The sequence below is a fragment of the Lytechinus pictus genome, chromosome 2 (assembly GCF_037042905.1).
Source record: "Lytechinus pictus isolate F3 Inbred chromosome 2, Lp3.0, whole genome shotgun sequence".
Classification (NCBI taxonomy): Eukaryota; Metazoa; Echinodermata; class Echinoidea; order Temnopleuroida; family Toxopneustidae; genus Lytechinus; species Lytechinus pictus.
Window position 1 is genome coordinate 62,977,493 of NC_087246.1, and position 21,862 is coordinate 62,999,354.

At 35.6% G+C, this 21,862-nt stretch overlaps 1 protein-coding gene across 1 annotated transcript; it reads left to right on the forward strand.

Moving 5' to 3' along the window:
* Positions 1-3,304: 3,304 nt before the first annotated feature.
* Positions 3,305-11,212, forward strand: LOC129269914 (uncharacterized). The gene is made up of 5 exons (XM_064095874.1): positions 3,305-3,369; positions 6,584-6,716; positions 7,521-7,669; positions 8,435-8,511; positions 9,736-11,212. The coding sequence occupies exons 2-5, from the start codon at positions 6,620-6,622 to the stop codon at positions 9,884-9,886; spliced, it is 474 nt and encodes a 157-aa protein (XP_063951944.1). The 5' UTR covers positions 3,305-3,369; positions 6,584-6,619; the 3' UTR covers positions 9,887-11,212.
* The last annotated feature ends 10,650 nt before the right edge of the window (positions 11,213-21,862 follow it).

Sequence of the window (21,862 nt, forward strand, 5' to 3'; positions counted from 1 at the left end):
AAAGTTCAACCAAGAACAAAAATGAAAGGAAGAAAAAAAAAGAAAAACATAGGATAAGTGTCAGATAAAATTATGATGATATATTCTGAATATGATGTCAAAATCTATGTCAAAATTACATTCTCATGAAAGGTGATTTTTTTTCTCGCTCGCTCCACTCGCTCGGAACTTTATCTTCTTCTTCTGAAAACAGTACAGGCCAGAAAAGAAAAGGAAAGGAAAGAGAGATGGGTGAAATGTGACATTATTTTCTGAATATCAAAATCTATCACAAAAAAGTTGATTTTTGTAATAGAAATGTCGAAAATTTTGCTCACTTGCTTCGCTCGCTCGCAACTTTTTATTAAAATTTTACACGATACGCCTTATCGAGCCCCCTAAAATTTTTTTGGCACATTACGTCACTATTATGTACGGAAGATTTAGATGGTATCTCCACTGAAATAAGATTAATAAAATTTATTTCCGTGGGTATCTCTGTGCAAACCATAGAGATGTATACTAATTACGCTAGAGTGCGGAGTCGCCATAGGCGCGCGTACTTAACGTCTGTGATTGCGCGGAGCGTGGTCGGCCATTGCTCGATAGGTCTTGATTTGCAGAAGTACCCGGATGTACACATAGCTCGTGCGTTGTAACGCTGTGAAAAAGGGAAAAAGGGATGCCGTCTCCGGCTTTTTTTCTTGAAGAAAAGAATCCAACCTCATTACAATCGAAAATATTAATGACAAATTGCATCTCAATTAATTATTAGTGTGATTACAAGGGGATTATGCTGTGAATTTGGCATTTATACCTGACTTCTCGGGATGAAATTCTCTTATATAATTTTTGCATTTACCTCTCTGTTTATAGGCCTATTTTAGATAATAATATATAATAATATCTATTATATTAGATAAAAATAAAAATATACAACGTACATTAATGGAAAAATTGACAATTAATTCAAAAGACAGTGAATTAGCCCATCTTCTCCGCTGGATATCCCTACCTTTAACTGCATCGTCCTTTTCCACATTTCCTTCATTTCACGTTGATGTTCTCATGACCAATTTGTTTATGTTGGATATAATATTTTAATTTCTATATAGGCCTACTATATTTTGTAAGAAATATATCATTAACAATAATTTGTATAAGTTAGTGTTTTGATCTTTGATTATGCGCTATTATAATAGCAAGTGGGATAAAAGGGTATGTCATTACTTTTCTTGGCGTTACACCAGTGTACATTCTAGAATCGATTTTTTATTCGCTTTTTAAGGGGTGGGTGTAATTAAAGTGTCATACGCACCCATCAAAATTACTTTGACACACTATGATCAAAATAAAATAGGGACGCGACTGCATGGATCCCTCCCTAAAGTGAAAATGAACATGACATAATAAATGATTGTGATTTTATGCACCCCCTGTTTCAAAATTATTCTGCGGCCCCGTATGTAAATGATATTATAGTTTTGTTCATCCGTGAAAACCTTATTATAAAACAAACCTGAGTAATCAAACTAAGGTCCATAGGCTAGCCAATGAAATTAAAAGAATAAAATTAGAAGATCAAATTAGTTATACTTTTAAAGTGACAAACAAAACTGAATATGCAAAACGCATGTTTACCGGTTTATGACATATATGCCGGTGCCAGTGTTTGGAAATCTTTGCCATAAATTTAACACAGACACAGTTAATTAACACAATTTCAAGACAGGTAATTATGATGATCACTCAACAGCTGACAATTTGTATAACATCTTATTCCAAGTATTTTCAGTTTTGCCATATTCAAATAATATTATGTTTGGTTTTAGTACTCACAATTTTGCAACCGTTTTTATATAAGTTTATTAAGTTTGCATTTATGAATCTCTTTCATGATATTGATATCAACTGGTTTTATACACTCAGTCTTAGTAATAATAATCTTTGTAGTATAATACAAATATCCTCAGTCTTCCCGCCCTTTTTCTTCTCTTCTCCTCCTTATTCTATCCTTGATTTGTTCACATAATATTGGTCCAATCATTATAGGATCACAAACGCCGGCCATAATATTAACAGAATATTTCAGCCGGTTTGCCGATCTGCATAGTAGGGCCTATTTCAGCCGGAGTGAATCAAGTTTAGACTTTCCAGAAAATCAAAGTGAAATTGTTCTATGTTGTGTTAAACACGCATTGTAATTTGTTTACTCTCCGAAATATTGAAATGTTTGCAAGTCAATAATACACGGTAAACATCCTACACTTTACCCCATGGCCTCCTGTACATTGCAAAATTGTACTATACTGCATGCGCGCATTTGATATGCAAATTTTGCTGTCAACAAACATTTCTTAATTGCTCGCACGTATATAATAAGTAATCAATATGACCGGATGGTTGACAGCATTGGAAATTTAAATCATAAACTTATCAATCAACTGGACCAATGCATAAATCATTTTATCAATATTATCAATAAAAGTCATTTTATGACTCACGAGTTATTGTGATGTTGGTTACATCGACGTTGAAAACCATGGGGAAAGGAGTTATGCTCTATATTCTATATATGATTTCTATGTGTAGATCTATATGGAAAATGAATTATAAAAATTATCAAAAGTAAAGAAATAAATTATCAGCAATCAGCATCATAGTAATTAGGAAACTATACTTGAAAAAAAATGCAATCGTGTTTTTTTCGATAGCTTGTGTCTCGGATGCATCAGATACTGTGAAAGGGCCTTTGAAATTTCTGAGGTCAACTTAAACACCAGATCATGTTAAATTTGCAGGACCTAGAACGATATGCCTAGGCCTAGCTGCATGTTATTCATAATATTCATCCCTTCCAAATCATCAGAAAATAGAAGTCATATATATGATACATCGGAATGTTATGACCAAAGCAAAAACGATTGGGGATGTATATTATCGTTGGACTGTATTATTTGTAGGATATTATTATGCCCTATAGATAGGTCTATATAGGCAGTTTTGTCCTCAGTTTTGATAGATTCTTTGTTAATTTGAACTTTAATCCAGTGCGATTTACAATATTTTGCTTTTCCATTTGCTTTCAAGCTCATATGTCATCATTTTGTTCCGTTTCTGTGCTATCACTGTACATGCCCCATAGGTAATGTACGCGCATGGCAGGCTGCGAAGACCTATCGAGTAATGGCGGCCGGTCTCCGCGTAATCACAGAGATTTGACGAAGTACGCCCTCTAGCGTTATTAGTATACATCTCTATGGTGCAAACCCATAATTTTATGGCAGCTAGCTAGCTCGAATGCTCGATGCTCCACGCCAGCTACGTTCAATATTGAGAAACCCGAAGTCCGCTACAAAAAATAGACACAGGAAAGTTCTCGAATTGAACGTAAATATATCCGTTTTCCTAGTTTCATATGATGATACTGTTATTTATTCGTCATCAAAGTATTTGTTAGTACAAAATTTGTGATATCTGCATTAATATAAGTTAGTTACTTGACTTACTTCAACAATTTTAAATGCGTTAAATTAATTTTTGTGTAGACCATTGCCCCACTAATTGATAAAAATGTGTTTGTATCACTGTGTGAAATTGAAAGATATAAAAGTCATGAAAGTAGGGCCACTTCTCTCTTAGTATTACCGTATACTAATACTAACCTCGCACTATTGTGAGTGACTTCTCACTAGCTACTTGCGCAGTCTGCAATCAAATGTGAAATTTAAGCAACTCTTTGGGAGCTTTAAAAAAATGAGTTTAGCCTTAGGAAATAATATATAGGCCTAGGGGGTAGGCCTATATTTTTTTTTTTTTAACTGTATTTTTTAAATTATGACTCAGGCCTAGTTAATTAGATGTATGCATGAAATTAGGGCATTATCGTGGTTTATGTCACCAGTCCATTCACTGCCGTTTATTTCGTCAGCGGTGGTGACATCTTTCCACTCCCATTGACTTTGTACACAACGAGCGCACACACACCGACACACACGAGAAGAGAGGTGACAAATTTCACGATAAGGCCGAAATTAGTATGTGATAATCATGTGGCGCATATAACAGAAAGAAATGGTACGGTGTAAAAAATACCATTCCCTTGTGTGGAAAAGAATTGAGCATACCGTATATATGCGCTAGACTCTTCCTCAGACTTCACCGATGTGATGTTGAATATTTTTGTCTCGCCTGCATAGCAGAGCGAGACTATAGTCACTCACATGTATTGCGAGGTTAGTAGTATACTAACCTTGCACCATGAACCGCGTTTGGAAGTGGATTTCTATCTAGTGGGTCGCGCGTGCTGGGATCTCACTTCTGGTGTCCACAACACACGACTTCTATGGCTTGATTTTTCTGTGCGCGGTGGCATGTAATGAACCCTTGGGTGCATAGTGTAGCCTGAGTAAAGGCGCCGTTTTTCCAACGGCGGCGGCATCGTCAACATTGAAATCATAACCAAGGTTAAGTTATTGAAATGTCCTCATAACTTAGAAAGTATATGGACCTAGTTCATGAAACTTAGATATTATAAGGGTAATCAAGTATTAATTAACATCCTGTCTTAGTTTCAGGTCACATGACAAAGGTCATTTAGGATCAATGAACTTAGACCATGTTGGGGGAATCAATATCGAAATCTTAACCAAGGTTAAGTTTTTGAAATGTTGTCATCATAACTTAGAAAGTATTTGGACCTAGTTCGTGAAACTTGGACATGGGGTGATAGTGTATCACTGAAGATCCTGCCTGAGTTTTAGGTCACATAACCAAGGTCACTTAGGGTCAACAAACTTTGACCAGGTTGGGGGTATTTGTGGAATTGGCATCATAACTTTGACATTTTTATGGATCTAGTTCATGAAACTTAGACATAAGAGTAATGAAGTATCCCTGAACATCCTGTGCGAGTTTCAGCTCACATGACCAAGGTCAAAGGTCATTTTGGGTCAACAAACTGATAACATTGAGGGTATAATTTGTGGAATTGCCATCTTAACTTTAAAAGTTTATGCATCTAGTTCATGAAACTTGGACATAAGAGTAACCATGTATCCCTAAATATCCTGTGCATGTTTCAGGTCACATGACCAAGATCAAAGGTCATTTAAGGTCAATGAACTTTGTCCGTGTTGAGGGTATTTGTTGAATTGGCATCAGAACTTAAAAGGTTTATGGATCTACACATGTACTGTAGTTCATGAAACATAGATATAAGGGTAATCAAATATGAATGATTGTTTTGCACATGTCTTAGGTCACATGATCATAGTCAAAGGTCATGTTTGGTCAATGGACATAGTATTCTATTATCATATGATTGTTATCTTTTGTGAATAATTATTCAATAGCTGTTTTCAAAGTCAGTACTCCCATAAAGCAGGCGAGACAGCCAGAGGTGTTCCACTTGTTTCTTTTAAAGTAATTTTTTATTCAGTTTTTTCTTCAAAATAACACCTGTGTGGCTGCGATGCTAAGTTAGTGAATTAAATATAGTATTAACCTAATGATTAATAAATGAAATTAACCTTATGTTCACTCACACGTATTGCACTACAAACATGATGTCACGGTGAACTTTTGAGTACTGGTAGTCAGTTAACATTGCTTCTTAACAGGAATAATGTAGTCAGGCAGCATATGTCATTTACTTCGACAAATTGGCTAAGTCTGATTTTTTACTTTTAGACGTGTAATTTGGCTTCCAATGAAAGTTTGTTGACCTTTTGACCTTTCCCTGACCTTGTCTTGACCCTTTATATCTTCTGGATAAGGACTTCTGACGATGGACTTACAAAATCGAAAATAAGAAAGTACACACATGCATAAAAACACGGAAAAATGAGCTTTCTTCACACCTTCAGTGTAATTTGCCATTTAACGAAAGTTTGTTGACCTTTGGACATTTTGGGTCATAACTTTTTAACGGGAGGTCAATAGTATATAGTTGTGTACACTTTTTTGTTCAGTATAACAAGACAAACAATTTGATGTGTCACTCGACAGAATCGGGGCAATTAAAAAAAATTACCCCTATTGACCACTAACATGGTCAAGATGACCATTAGAAATTTGTCACCAAGTTGAAAGTTGTTCCTTGTGATGTCACCAGTCACATAAAAGTGACAAATCAGACTTACCCAATTTGTCGAAGTAGCCGGTAAATCATGACATATGCTGCCTGACTAATGTTTGCTCCGTAGTTTGTCAATGAGAAGAGATATCAGCGCTTAAATGTAGTAGTTTAGGAATATTAGCGGGAAATTTGATTCATATCGTTTGGTAAGTTTTGTAGAATAATGTTATTGTAGTTAAAATCTATTGTTGAATTTGCGCAATCCCATGCAAGTGTTGCATGCACTGTGCCTGCGATTTTCCTGTGCATGGCATCATGTAATTCACCCATGGGTGTGCGAGGTAAGTAATACTAATCTGAGTAATGCGTTTGGCAGTGGATTTTTTTTTCCTTTCCATTTGTCACTGTGTGTGTCACCGTATATTTGGGAAAGAGAGTGCTAGAACCATGGAGGGGTAAGTCCAAAAGGAAAAATCATTGATTCCAGATATTATACTAATTATCAAAATAATGTGACATTTGCAGATTGAAAGTTTGGCATCTCAGATCAGCCTTGTTCACATGATGCCGGTGAGTACTTCAACCCTGAAGCAGATAGCTGCAATTGGAGGAATTATTTCTCTCGGAGGAGCAGGATATTTCTACAAGGGAATACAAGGTATATTTATTGACATTTTGTTTATGAGAAAATGGGGATCAACGGGTTACCCCTGGCTGAAAAATATATTGGAATAGTACATATAGAGAGTAAAATCTAGAAAGAAAATGCTACAAAACACTTAAGATTTCATCAAAACTGAATTTAAAAAATGATGGCATTTTTATAATCTTGCATTAGATTGTTGAAAAAGTCTATTATGAAAATGTGATGAACAAGTTGAAGAGGTCTTCTCTGATCATTCCACTTTTTCTTTGGATTTTATTACAAGAAATTACAGCTATTTCAAGGCAATTTCATGCTAGAAAAATTAAATTGGCCATTTTCACAACACTTTTCCAGCTGCTGTCCAAACAAATGAAGAACTTCAATTTGTTTTGTGGTAATATAGGTCTACTGGGTAGTCATGTAAAGAAATGACAACCTACCAAAATATGTTTTCCATGGGTGAATTTGGGGTAAAAATGTTGCACGTGATACAGGACATTTCTGAGTCCCATATGACACACAATATAATCACCTTTAATTCACCTGTAATAATTTTTTTGTTATCAGGTTTTCAAATCACTACCTGCTTAAAGTTTATCATTGACAAAAAAAGAGAGTGTAGTTGCTCAACTGCAGCACAATGTTGTTAAATTTTTTGCCAAAGGAAATTGCACCATGGCTGGGATATGAACCCACGACCCTCTGTTTCAAAGTCAGAGGACTAATCCACAATGCTCCATTATGTCTTGCTCGTAGCGTTATACCTTCAAGTAATTTTAACGATGGGATTTATGTTTATATCCATTTTATTTGCAGATAATGTAGCTAAAGGATCATACTACTCCAAGTCAGTAGAGATTCTGTGTAACCATAGAGGTGCTACTGATGTCCTTGGCTTGCCTATAAAGACCAAGTTTGTTAATCTTGGGAATCAGTTTAATGCTGTCTCCGCTTTACAGGCTAATGTAAGTGATAGAGAGAGGAAAGGGTATAATGTATTGTTTTGATTATTTTTACCGTTGAGCAGAGGTATAAAAGGTACTGTGTTTCTAATTTTCATGATTGAATTAAAATGCACTGAAAATGGATTTACTCACATTAGATGAACCAACTACATTAAATGAAATTTAGTGATGATATTATTTTTTTTTTTGTGAGCTCATTATCACCAAATATCCAGTTCTGCCTGTAGCTTTTGTTGCACATGAAAGTTTTCCAAATCATGAATGTGTAGAACATGAAAATATTTATTTTCTGAAATATTATGCAGCATATATCTGGAGATGAGGCCTGTCTCAAGATAAAAAACTTGGCAGGTTTGGTCTCAGTTTTGGGTCGAGACTCCTGTCTAAGTCCATGGAAGATTTTTTTGTTATTCCATTTACTTTTTGAGTCACAGGAACACAAGATTTATAAATATCTTGTGACTCAGTGTCTCAGATTTTCTTATCACTAAATTTGTTATAAATTTTGTTAAAGATAAACCAAGCCTAATGTGTAGACTTCAATCTGTGCTCCTTGCTCAATACATGTATCATGGTCATTTTTTTTCCCTTCAAATCAAGGGGGGGGGGGGGATTGTTTCACAAAGATTTAAGTGTGATTAAAGTTCCACTTAAGTTGAATTCTTTTCCAGGCAGTATCACATGTGATTATTAATCCCTCTTTGTATGTATACATGATTATTCTGAAGCTACTTTATTACAGTATTTTGTGTGTGTTTATTTTAGCTTGCTATACCACTGAGAGGTTCAATAAGACCAGGAGTAATGTACACATGGTCGTCAAGACAAACCATGATGGATGAGTAAGTATTTACCTTGTAAATCATTTTGCAACTGTGACCTGGCATGTGAATAGTAATAATCATTGCCTATCTAGAGAAGTATTGGAGAGTTTGGATGATTGTCATAGTGCCAAGAAAAGTTAAGACTTTCGTTTAGTTTTGGAGGTCTCTAGTGACAATGTACTTCCTAGATCTAATGGTAAATTATTCCATGGAAGAAGCCCATTCATTTTAGGCTTCTCATGTTTTGGGGGTATTTAGTGATGCTAGTGTGATGATCTTAGGCAATGAGCTCTATACACTTTGCAACCATTTTAATTGTTTGGAATCACCAATAGGTCAGAGGAAATGTATTATATTCAGATGACCTTGACAAAAAAATCTTTCCAATATCATTGTAGAGATAAATAGGCACAATCTGACATAGCATCATGTATTGCAGATGATTGATGATGTTCCAAAGCTTCAAACCAATTTGCAGTTGGTTCCTGGTAATTTTTCTCAAATTACCTTTACTATCTTTCATTTGGATGAACACAGGCATTTGCAAATGGATATGTTGCGTCAGCTTTCCCGACATAGCATCCCATGGTTTTCAAATCCTCAAAAGAAAGCATTGACCAGGGCCCCATCTTACAAAGAGTTACGATTGATCCAATCAATCGCAACTATGGACGGCCAGCAACATCAACATGTATTATTCATGTTTGTTCAAAACATTTTCTAACTACGATGTATATTCATGCATTCATTGTTTTCTTTAAAATTCACTGTGCTTCTCTTTGTTTACAAAGGACATTGTGCAAATTTCCTGTAGAAAAAATTATGACCCTGGTGGATTTCCATAGAGTTACGATTGATTGGCTTAATCATAACTCTTTGTAAGATGGGGCCCAGGTTGACTAAAATAATACGTCAGTGATCAAATTTTGAAATCATTTGTTGTTTTGTACGCTTTTGGCTTATTGACTATTATTCAGGCTAGTGTCAAATCTTGTTTTCTTTTCAGTGGATGTGATGAACAAATTTTTAAAGAGAAACGATATATATCATCAAATCATATTTCCAAAGAAATGATTGTACTATCAAATTAACTAGCTGTGATAATTTTTTCAAAATTACGAATAAAAGTGTCTCAAATTACACAGAAAAAAATGATGAAATATACGTCCATACTACAATTTTGTATGTTTTTATGCAAGAACCATAATTGTGGAATATCTGTTTATTCCTTTGTTTTCTAAGCTGGACAGTTCAGAGAATAGACTTGGAGATCACAAGCCCCCAGAGAAAAGTCACAATCTACAAAGCGCCCTCTAGGGACCAGGAACAGTCATTGGAAGGAGGAGATAATGCACCACTCTGGGACTCAAGTGAAGAATTAGGGAATAGATGACACTGTTAAGAATGGTTTCACTTGCAATGGATAACTCTTTCATTCTCCAGTGGTGACCATTAACACAGGTTATTCAAATGTTATCGTCACTTGCAATAGATTGCAACAGGCGATCAGTAACGTGCCATTCACATGTTATCACCCGATGCAATAGCTTGCATCGGGTGATCGATAATGCATCATTTGGATGTTATCGTCACTTGCGATAGATAATATTTTCAGCAGCAGCATTTTCATTTATGAAGCGTCACAACGCAAATCTGTATGATGTACAACCTAAGCTCTGCCCGGTTTGAACCAGTGGTAATCTGTAAGCTTCAGAATCAGACGTCATCAAGACTTGCTTTGCATAAATAACACAGTTGTGTTCTTGACTGGTGATAGATCACACATAGCAATCAGTCACCACTCCTAATGAAGGAGTCATGTGACTCAGTCATGTCATGTGATTCAGTCATGTGATATATCACCACGTGATTGATAGCATTGTCCATCACCTTTGAAGATAATGTCTGTAAGTGGGTTATTATTGCTTTTCTAACCATATTGTATAACAAATGGCTGCCATAACTTGTGTATCTAGTGGAACTCTTTTTACTTTGACACAGTGTTGTAACTTTTTTTTTTTATCAAAAGCTTGGATTGGACTGAACGTTGGGTGATAGATTACCCAGTCACGATAAAGGGTTCCTCAACAACAGTAAAACAAAAAGGAAAAGGAGGATGTGCAATAACTCAATTTGTAGAATAGTGGTGAATTTGATTATGTCTGTAGTCATTGATTTTAGAATCAAATTTTGTCTAATGAAACACCTCTGAATAAAATGGATCATCAGTTTTGCAAAGTTCATCTACTATCTTGCAAATCTTTTTCCAAGATTTTAAGACATCAATTAAGACATGATTTGTTTCTTGAATAAATGTTCATCTGTTAAAATCAATTTTAATATCAATTTTGGTTGATGAAAAAGTCCCTGGCTTTCAGTCAACAATGTGTGACCTTTCAGGCATTAATCCCCTGTACACATTCCTTCAATAAGGATGTTAAGTAATTTTCCCCTGGTGCCTTACAAACTATAAAATGAAAGAGAATGCCATACATCTTGTTTTGGATGACCAATATTTCACTGATTCTAAGCTCAATTTGTGATATTCTACAAAACTAAGAATAAATAAAGCCCTTGTTTATTTATTTATTACAAACTATTGTAACAGAAATACTTGTAACATTATCTAAAATGTTGTGTCTCTAAATATGAAATGATGATTAAATTTGGTGTGCTGTCATTATTACAGATAATGACAGTACTATCATAATGTGAATAATCATGGATCTTCTAAAAATATCCTTATTCTTGAATGTTACCAGAAAGTAAGGTCTTGCTGCAAAGATTTGATCACTCTAGGAAATGTTTACATTACTGTGGACTGACCTTATTTGTCATTTCATAATTGACACAGAAATTGACCTTGGGGGTGTTTCACGTAGAGTAAAGTGTAACAAACTTAAGAGTCATGCTTAAATGCTGACGCTCACACATACATGTATAACGTGTGATGTTGTTGATTGATAGGCGGTAGCGCACGTCCTCTTGTCAAGGTTTGACCGATGCTGTGATGCTTCGTATATCCCATGCAACTGGGAATTTAAGTGCAACTTTTACACTTCTTTGTGACACACCGTCCTGATCAATAGACCAGTTCGTAGTTCTTCATGGACAATTTTGGTCAAATGACCTTTCATTTCTTTCATTATGATAGGCAGATTACCTAAGCTTGCCTTACATAGCAGGATGAAGAAATTGAATAGATCAGGTGACTAGAATAGCACACCAATGAACACTTTATAAAGGTACTTATTGCATTCCTACTTTGAATGTATATCATAGCATGTTGCACAATGTACTTGGCAAACTGTGAAATACCAGTCGTTCGTGGACGCATTGTTGCTTTTTGTGGATGTAAATGAAAACCACATTCAAAAGAATATATGAATAATCAAGACATCAAAGTTGGTGCTTATCTCATTAGATTTTAAACCACCATGTCACTTTAGTACAAATGACCTTCCTCTGATCATGCGTAGAATCTTTTGATCATGCGCAGAAAGGAACTACGAACTGGCTTATACAGCTGAAGGGTTTATGGGTGTGATGCTTTTATTTACTCCAGCACAGGACATCAAGGCAGGTTAGGGATCAATGCCTACAAACATACTAACAAACTTAGTGGTCTTCTTGAATCTATATAAGTGCAACAAGAGCAAACAGATATTAGCCTCAGACCCAATTTTTATTATGTGAATGCACACAGATGAGACATAACCCATGACTTTTCCAGCCTAATATGTAGAATATGGTTTACAAAGTGATTCTATTTTATGCAAGCTGTGCAACCTACTGTTCATTATGAACAACAAAACTTTGAATCCACTTTTTGTACTCTGCACACCTTACATACCTAAGATAATCTCTCAAGAACAACAAGTACTTTTGTATTTTAAAAAATGCACGAAATTTTCCCGGGGAGGTAGAGGGGAGATCCTGTACAATTATCTTTTAATCTACCCTAAACAAGCAATTTATCATGTCAAAAACAAAAATCATATCAAAACAAAAATATTGAAAGAAATAGATTTGGATTTGAATATGCGCGCAACTTTTCAAGATCACTCTCTGTGCTAGCTCGCATTTTCTCATTTCCCCTACTAGAACCCCTCATTTCCCAAATTCAAATTCAATTTGCTTTATTGCATTTGCATTGAATACGTTGTTAAACAGTCCGGAGACTGACACATACAAAGTTCACAGAAAATAGAAAAATACATGAAATTTATTTATATATACTTGCGAATTAACAAAATATAATTAAAATTATCAAGAGTATTTGATTTGATTTATTTATTTCCACATTTCAATAAAAAAAGTATATACAAAATCATTTTTTCTTAGCATAACAACAAAAAGCAAATGATATAATTAATAACATATGCATATATACAATCTAACAATCTAATTGAAATAAATTTATACCTGATAAATTTCTTTTTTTTTAATTATTAAAACAAATAGCAGAAAAAAATTATATATATACATATATCGACATAATACATTTTGAAATGTGGGAGACCTTCATCTTAAGCTTAGAGCTTGAAATTGATAAAGGCCTTAAAAGGAAAGGGGAAGGAAAATCAGACAAACAGTGCAATAAAATATGATTATATATGATTAAATCAAGGAGAGAGTGATATCTCCTTGATTAAATATTGCACTTGCATTAAAAGTATGATTAAATATTGCACTTCTTGGGAGCGTTCCATTTTATCCGACAGTTACCATAGTAACTGCTTCTCAGCCAATCAAATTCAAGGAAAGATGTCAGATCTGACAACTCGGACAAAAATGTTGATGAAACGCTCCCCAGGTTCAGTAATAAATATTTTTCCCCCAATTTTTTCTATATCTAAAAAATCAAACACACAAAAAAAATACTGTTATTGGTTGTTGCCTGGTCTTATATCTTTAAATAAAAAATATTCTGAGATCAACTTGACAATTTCAGTATGTTGATTTCATATGAATAGGTTTTTTTTTTTTAAATGCCTTCTAGAAATATCAAAATTCTGATGCTGCCAGGGGCTCCCGGACCTTACCCCCCGCGGGCTTCGCACTACGCGAAGAAGAAGGAAGAAGAGAAAAATTACAGCAAGATAAGAATTCAGATATTCAGATTCAGATTTATTTCCAACAGAAATAACATAAATATTGATACAAATCATTTTCATACATTGTAACAAATATTTGCGATACAAATCATTGTCTTTATAATCATAGTAAAAAACATTCATGATAATTAACATATAAAGATATATACAAAATGTGGTGCAGAATAAAAAGATATATGAATGAAATAAGGGAAGGTGAATAATTGGAAAATGAATAAAAAAATTTGGTCATTATAAAAATGAAAATTTTGCTCGCGCTTCATAGATAACCATCCTTTTCTTGATTACCAAAAGTGCTTAGAATGTGCCAAAATTTTAGGTCGGAATATCAAAATTTTTAGCTAGGGCTTTGCGCTCGCTTCAATAATTGTTTAGATAGATACCCATCCTGTTCATGGTTTTAAAAAAGTGCTTAGAATCTCAAGTTTTGGGTCGGAGCATCAATTCTTTTTAGCTCGCGCTTGCATCAATAATTGTTTAGATAGATACACACCCTCTTCATGATTACCAAAAGTGCTTAGAATGTCCAAGTTTTAGGTCAGAATATCAATATATTGGTACACTTGCGGATCCAGGGGGGCATGTGCCCCCTCCCCTCTTTGAGAGGCAAAATTAAAATTTGTAATTTAAAAAAGCCATTAAAACAGAAATGTACCCCCCTTTTTTTTGCTCGTCAAATTTTTCCTCGGGGAAAATGTGCCCCTCCCTTTTTGGAAAATCCTGGATCCGCCACTGTATGGGTGAAAACATTTTTTCTGTCCCCACTTAAATTTTGATGCTTCCGCCGCCGATGCGGAATGTAGCAAATAACTGGTTTATATTTCAAGGAATGAAAACTAAATTTTCCACATGATACATTGATAATCCTGGTAAACGGTCAGAAACTATTTTGGTGTGCATGAAAAAATTAAGAAAATGAGAGATATTTTTATATGTTGGCTAAAGAGGGGGGGGCAGTGGCGTACCTAGGATTTTCCACAGGGGGGGCAAAACCGTCCGCCAAAAAATTTGACAAGCAAAAAAAAAAAAAAAAAAAAAAAAAAAAAAGGTATTCGATCACAAATAAAGGATTTCGTACCAGAAAAAAATTGGCAAGCAAAAAAAAAAGGTCTTCAAGCTCGTCAGGGGGGCATTGAAGGTCTTAAAGCTCGTCAGGGGGGGGGCAAAAAAGGTTTTTCAAGCCCGTCAGGGGGGGGCAAAGATACGTTTTTGCATGGGTTTTGATTCGTCAGGGGGGGCAGAGTGCCCCCCTGCCCCCCCCGTAGGTACGCTAGTGGGGGGGGGGGGGGTGTGATATGGGGATATGATTACATCCCTTTGTCCCAGTAAATTACCACTCTTTAATATGTTTCCCAATTTTCTTTTCTCTACTGCAGCATGAGCATCAAAATAAATGCCTTCCTCCTCCTCTTCTTCGCTTTTTATAATTTGGACCTGAAAACCGTGTTCATTGGTGTCACTCCGACTTGAGCCGGGAACATACCTTATCGCCCTGCTAGCTACTAGTAGACATTATATTCCTATTTTCTCCCTCGTTGTTATCTCTCTCTCCTTTCTATCCATCATCTTCTCCTCCTCCTTCCTCTTCTTCTTCCTTATAGAAATAAGAGGGTATGAAATTATGAGTTTGATGATATCTTCATTACAAATAACCGTTAGGCCTACGGTTGACAAAATGGAAATTTCGGGTAGGGCTAATAGTATAATATAATATTATTGCGCGTTTGTGACGTAACAAAATAAAACATTAAAATTTCATAAGTCCGTTATTGGTTGGATTTTTATCAAGCAAAATATGTCTAGATTTGTTTCGCCCTTCTAGCGACTTAAAAAAGTATACATGCTCACCCCCCCCCCGCTCTCCCGATATTAGGCTTTAACTTTCTCTCTCTTTTTTTTCCTTCTTCTTCTTCTTAAAGGGGAATCCAACCCAAATAAAAACTTGTTTCTATAAGGAAAAGAATATAAGAACAATATTGGACAAACAACAAGAAAGTTATGAATTTTTAAAAGTTGTAAATATTGGTAATCACTATACCCATGGAGACTTCAAATTGGCCGCATATGGGATGTCATAGTGATGTAAGGCAAGGACTACTCTTCCAGGTACTCCAATACATATTATGGCTAAAATGTCATTTTCCCCAAAAGTTTTATTTTAAATTATATTTTTCAAAATATACTACCTGGGTTATATTTAGATTACTGCCCCAGGGGAATGGGCACTTAGGAGAAAACCACAAATCCCTGATAATAAAGTACATGGCCTATGGGAAAGTTGTCCTTGCCCCTTGTTATCATTTTACTTACCCAATTGCCAATTTGAAATCTACATAGTATTAGTGATCTCAATTTTAAAACAGCTATAATTTTCTTATTGCTTGTCCGATTTCTTTCAAACTTTCACCATTCTCTTTAATTTATTTTTCTCCTTCCCAACACAACATTGTATGGCCAGGGCTGGATTCCCCTTTAAAGGCTGTGCATGTAATATCCAAACAATACAAAGAATAAGAAATCACAATAAAGTAAACTAAAACAAAGCGGAAAGAAAAAGACAAAAACAACAAAAATAATTATGTAAAAACGGATAATCAATATGAGGACTTTTACAAATTCAGATTCAAATAAATCAAGATAAACCGTGCAAATTATGATATGCCAATGAACTGACTGTAGGGATTGTTTCATGACCTTACATGTTTGATTGACGGTATCGAATAGCTATACCTGTTTTTGTACAAAAAAATATCCCTGTTTCCACAGAGATGCCAAGATGTGACACCCCCCCCTTTCGATTTTCATTCCCCGGTTTCATTCACGCCAGTGGGGTTTTATTGGTTTATGATCAAAGTTATAAGCATATTAAAAAGTCATTGGAATCCCCGGGATAAATATGCAATTCAAAATTATAACCATACTCTCATGATGCAGCGGATATAATCTTTGCCATAGGCCTAATTAAGCTAAAGGGAGGCTTGAATGGCCAAATTATTTATTATTATTTTTTTAAGATTTCAAAGAGAGCTGGAGCGGATCGAGGAAGTTAGCGTTTTTAGAATGCAAAATTTAACAAATTAAACCGAATATGACTGCGCTTTATAAAAGATAAAAGAAATATTGTTTCTATTTATGCGTGGGGGGGGGGGGTGATTACGATTATTGTAGGCCTACACCTATATGTTATTCTCCCTCTTCGGGGGAGGGGGCTGCATGACAGCTGTATGAGCCAAAGTTTTGAGGGGGCCAGATCGGGCAAAATGTATAAAAAGTTGCAAGTGAGCTAGCACAATTTTCGATATTTTTATTAACAAGTGGAATGCCTCTGGCCGTCTCACCTGCATCACGCGATTCAATATAGCAGCAGTGCTGATTTTGAAAACTACTACAACTCGCACAAGATGTTCAGTGATACTTGGTTACTCTTATTTCTACGTTTTATGAACTAGACCCATACACTTATAGAGATATGATGGTAATTCAACAAATACCCCCAACGTGGCCAAAGTTCATTGACCTTACATGACCTTTGACCTTGATCATGTGACCTGAAACTCACACAGGGTGTTCAGTGATACTTGATTACTCTTATGTCCAAGTTTCAAGAGAAAGATCCATCAACTTTCCAAGTTATGATGGTAATTCAACAGATACCCCCATTTTGGCCAAAGTTCATTGACCTTTGACCTTGGTCATGTGACCTAAAATGCGTAAAGAATGTTCAGTGATACTTGATTACTCTTATGTCCAAGTTTTATGAACTAGACCAACACACTTTCAAAGTTATGGCGGTAATTCAACAAATACCCCAATTTGACCAAAGTTCATTGACCCTAAATGACCTTTGACCTTGATCATGTGACCTGAAACTTGCACAGGATGTTCAGTAATACTTGATTACCATTATGTCCAAGTTTCATGAATCAGATCCATAAACTTTTAAAAGTTATGATGGTAAATCTACAGATACCCCCAATTTGGCCAAAGTTCATTGACCCTAAATGACCATTGACCTTGGTCATGTGACGTGAAACTCATGCAGGATGTTCAGTGATACTTGATTAACCTTATGTATAAGTTTCATGAACTAGGTCCATATATTTTCAAAGTTATGATGACATTTCAAAAACTTAACCTTAGGTTAAGATTTTGATGTTGATTCCCCCAACATGGTCTAAGTTCATTGACCCTAAATGACCATTGACCTTGGTCATGTGACGTGAAACTCATGCAGGATGTTCAGTAATACTTGATTAACCTTATGGCCAAGTTTCATGAACTAGGTCCATATACATATTAAGTTATGCTGTCATTTCAAAAACTTAACCTCAGGTTAAGATTTGGTGTTGACGCCGCCGCCGCCGCCGCCGTCGCCGCCACCGCCGCCGTCGGAAAAGCGGCGCCTATAGTCTCACTCTGCTATGCAGGTGAGACAAAAAATCGGCTTTTATGATCGACTTTGACATATAGGCCCTAGCTATAAGTCAGAAAATATTTCACCCTACTCTCTCTTTTTTTCTTGCATGGCGTTTTTTATTTTTTATTATTATTTTTTTTTTTTTTGGGGGGGGGGGGAACAAGCGCCCCAGTGGCGTACAGATGTACGCCACTGGGGGATATATCCCCCATCCACCTGGATTAATTTACGACAGTGTTTTTTTTATTCCTCTGGCTTTTCCAATCCAACCCATATTCATTTGATATGGACCTTCGCTAGCTATATATAGGCCTACTAAAGCAATAATTCAACGCCTCTCTTTATCCTTGTTTTTCTTGGTCGTTAGAAGTTTGGAGGTCCATGGCCTGAAGCCCCCCACCCCTCCCCTCCCCCTAATCTCAACTTCTGTACGCCGGCGTACTACTACATCCTATTTGAAAAGAAAACAAATAGATGAACAAATTGCAAGTTAGGTCCATGGTTGAAATCATTTCCAGACTTGGCCGGATCATCCGGGCATTTTTTGAGACCAGGCGCATGCGCTTTGAAAAAAGTTAAATACTTGGCCATTTTTCTGCGATCCTCATCCGCCATAACGTGGAAATTGGTTAGACAAAATCACCAAAATGAGTTCGGTAAGTTCGCACATTTTACTCTATTTTGTGGTGTTAGTGTCATAGCGTGAATTGGAATATTAGTTTATGGGCATAATTGTACTTCTCTCTTTTATTACTTGTACTTGATGCCCCAAAATTTTCCAGTTATTCAGAAGTTTACATTCCGCTAACCCCATTTTCTCCCCTTTTTAGGTGGTCTGTCATTAAGATGACAGATCACCTATTATATTCGTCAGAATTTTCTTTATTTTTATTGCCAAATCTTTGTCCCACTTTATCTCAAAATCGGGCATGTCAATTTCCTTGATTTTCATGTCATGTATGGGCATCAATATGGACATGGGAATCGAAACTTTTCAAGGTTATCAAATCATGATGACGTCATCTAGGCGCCATTTTGTAAAATTAAATGATTGATCATATCATCGCAACTAATCATAAAAAATCATCCATATTTGCATCATATCAAGTTCAGGTGACAGGTCATCAGGACATATCATCAGAGGTCATGCAAAGGTCACGACGCGCACGTACGCGCGCGTCAAAATTTTAAATTTCCCCAAATCGACCGTGGTCAAGTTTGGGTACGTTTCTGGTCATTTTGAGCATGTCAAGAATTTGCGCGCGCACAGGTATGCGTGCGCGTTCTTGCACCTACCATCGGTATGCATCTTCGAGTCATAATTTGTCTCATGTCTTTCCATGGTCCATTATCTTCTGATTAATTTGATACCTCATTCAGCCTCTTACGACCAATAATACGGGAATGCGCGTCCATTCAAATTTGCATTACTCGCGCGTAAATGGGCAAAAATATGCCTATATAAAATTCACTGTAGCTCTTCAGGGAGTCCGTTGACCCCAAATTTTTTCTCACTCTTTTATATAATCAATATCTCATTTGGAGATTTTGTAATTACGTCAATTTTAAGTTATTAGTGAAAATTACATATTTTCGCAACAAACGTCAACGTACTTGACCGTATCTTCGTTATTACTGGTCAGTTTTCTTCCAAATTTTGATATGATATAGTGAAGACAATTCTCTACAAATAACGTGGGAATAATTTTGACTTTAGACCACAGCATCAATGTGTTATGATGTGTTTAAATTTTTGCAAATTTTTTCTGGACGTAATTTTTGAGAAATTCTTTAGAGAAATGTTTTATTAACCAATTGTACGGTCTTCCTGACAATTTTAAGCCCACCTGCTTTGCGGTTACTTATGTAGGACATATTTTGTAATTTTGCCGGAACTTTTTAAGGGGCAATTTTAACATTGTAAAACATCATTTATGTATTTTTTTAGTAAACGCTGCAATATTTAAACGCTATTGGGTGAAAATTTTCATTCCGGACATTTTGCGGAAATTCCTGGATTTTTTTTCTGTTTGTTCATTTTTACTTAATATAACGTATAACAAATTTTCAGGTACCTTCTGTGAAATGAAAAAATTGTGCAATTTAGTTAATTACACATGTTCCCGAAATTTTGCGGGAAAATTGCCAGTATTTGAATCTTTTACCTGACTTTTTTCAGTAAAAATCATCAAGAAAGAATTTTCAAGTAAATGTCAAAGTCATACACAATTAATAAATGGATATTGAAAATTTTTGACGGAAAATATTTTTTGAAATGTTTAAAAATTTGCAGAAATTTGGCAAACATTTACAAAAAAAATCTACTTGGTTCTTTTATCAAATACATCACTGATGAGTTTTGATGTGAATGCTGTGAAATTATAGCATTGTGAAACTTCTCATTAAAATCTATTGAAATGTAGCAGAAAATTTGAACAAAAATATTCAAGATATTTTAGCTTTTAAAAAGTATTACCTATGAATTTTCAAGTATTCTGTGAAATTAATACCCACTGACATTGTGAAATGTCAGTGGGTGAAATCTTTAAAAAAATGCTCAAAGTTCAAAGAATTTTTAACAAGATTGTGCATAAAAAACATCAAACTGTCGATTAAAAATTAGCTGCTGTGAAAATTAAGGCGCCTTTCATTGCGCAATTTTTGAAAGCCAATTTCGGTAAAATCGTCTGAGATTTTTGGAGAGTTTTTAAGGCATTTTACGTGCTCCTAACTTTATTTCGTATTCAACATATTGCATTATCACCACCATCATTATAATCATCACGATTGTCATCACTACATTTATAATCACATTTAGCAATGGTCAAAATTTATTCCATTGATGTCTATGATCAAGATTGTCAATCATATCTGTATGATTCATTCCCGGGATTCATTTTATACAACATTAGCCGACAATGAATGAAAAATCATGACAGACCACCTAATTCGTCCGCATGACGAATTAAAATCTAGTTCTATATTCTAGCCGCGCAAGCCTTATCGTCGAATCAAATTAACCTTGTTGGCTAAATTAACCTTGATAGCTAGAGAATAAACTCTCTATTATTACTTGTACTTGATACCCCCCAAAATTTCAACAAAATTAACCTTGTAGCCAAAATTAACCTTGTTGACAAAATTAACCTTGATAAATAGCTAATGTAATGTAAACTTGAGAGTGTGTATTTGAGTTTTGTCAGACGTGTATCAATCAGATATGATTATTTACGTCTGGGACCGACCTTTAACGTCACCATCCGAAAGACGTGACCCGGGGCTCGAACCTCGAACCTCTGCATCAATTTGTAACTTCCCCACAGCTTGGATTACAGGCGCACGCCACAACGCCCAGTTGAGAGTTATAGCTCGTCTCTTTTATATTACTTGTACTTGATGCCCCCAAATTTTCCAGTTATTCAGCACGTTTATCATCATAAGTTTACATTCCACTAACCCCATTTCCCCCTCTTTTTCTACTTTCTAGCCGCGCAAGCCTTCATAACATCGTCGAAACGAATTAACCTTGTTGGCTAAATTAACCTTGATAGCTAGAGAATAAACTCTCTATTATTACTAGTACTTGATGCCCCAAAAAATTTCAACAAAATTAACCTTGTAGCCGGCCAAAATTAACCTTGTTGGCAAAATTAACCTTGATAGCTAATGTAACCAGTGGCGTACCGTGGGTCACGGCATTGGGGGGGGCACCAGCAAAAACTTTTGAGTCACTTAGTCGGCGCGCGAAGCGCGCCCAGTTGCCAGGTATACTGACATAATAGAGACATTTCAAGGACAGTGCCATTAAACGGATACGTCTCTCACTGGTCAAATA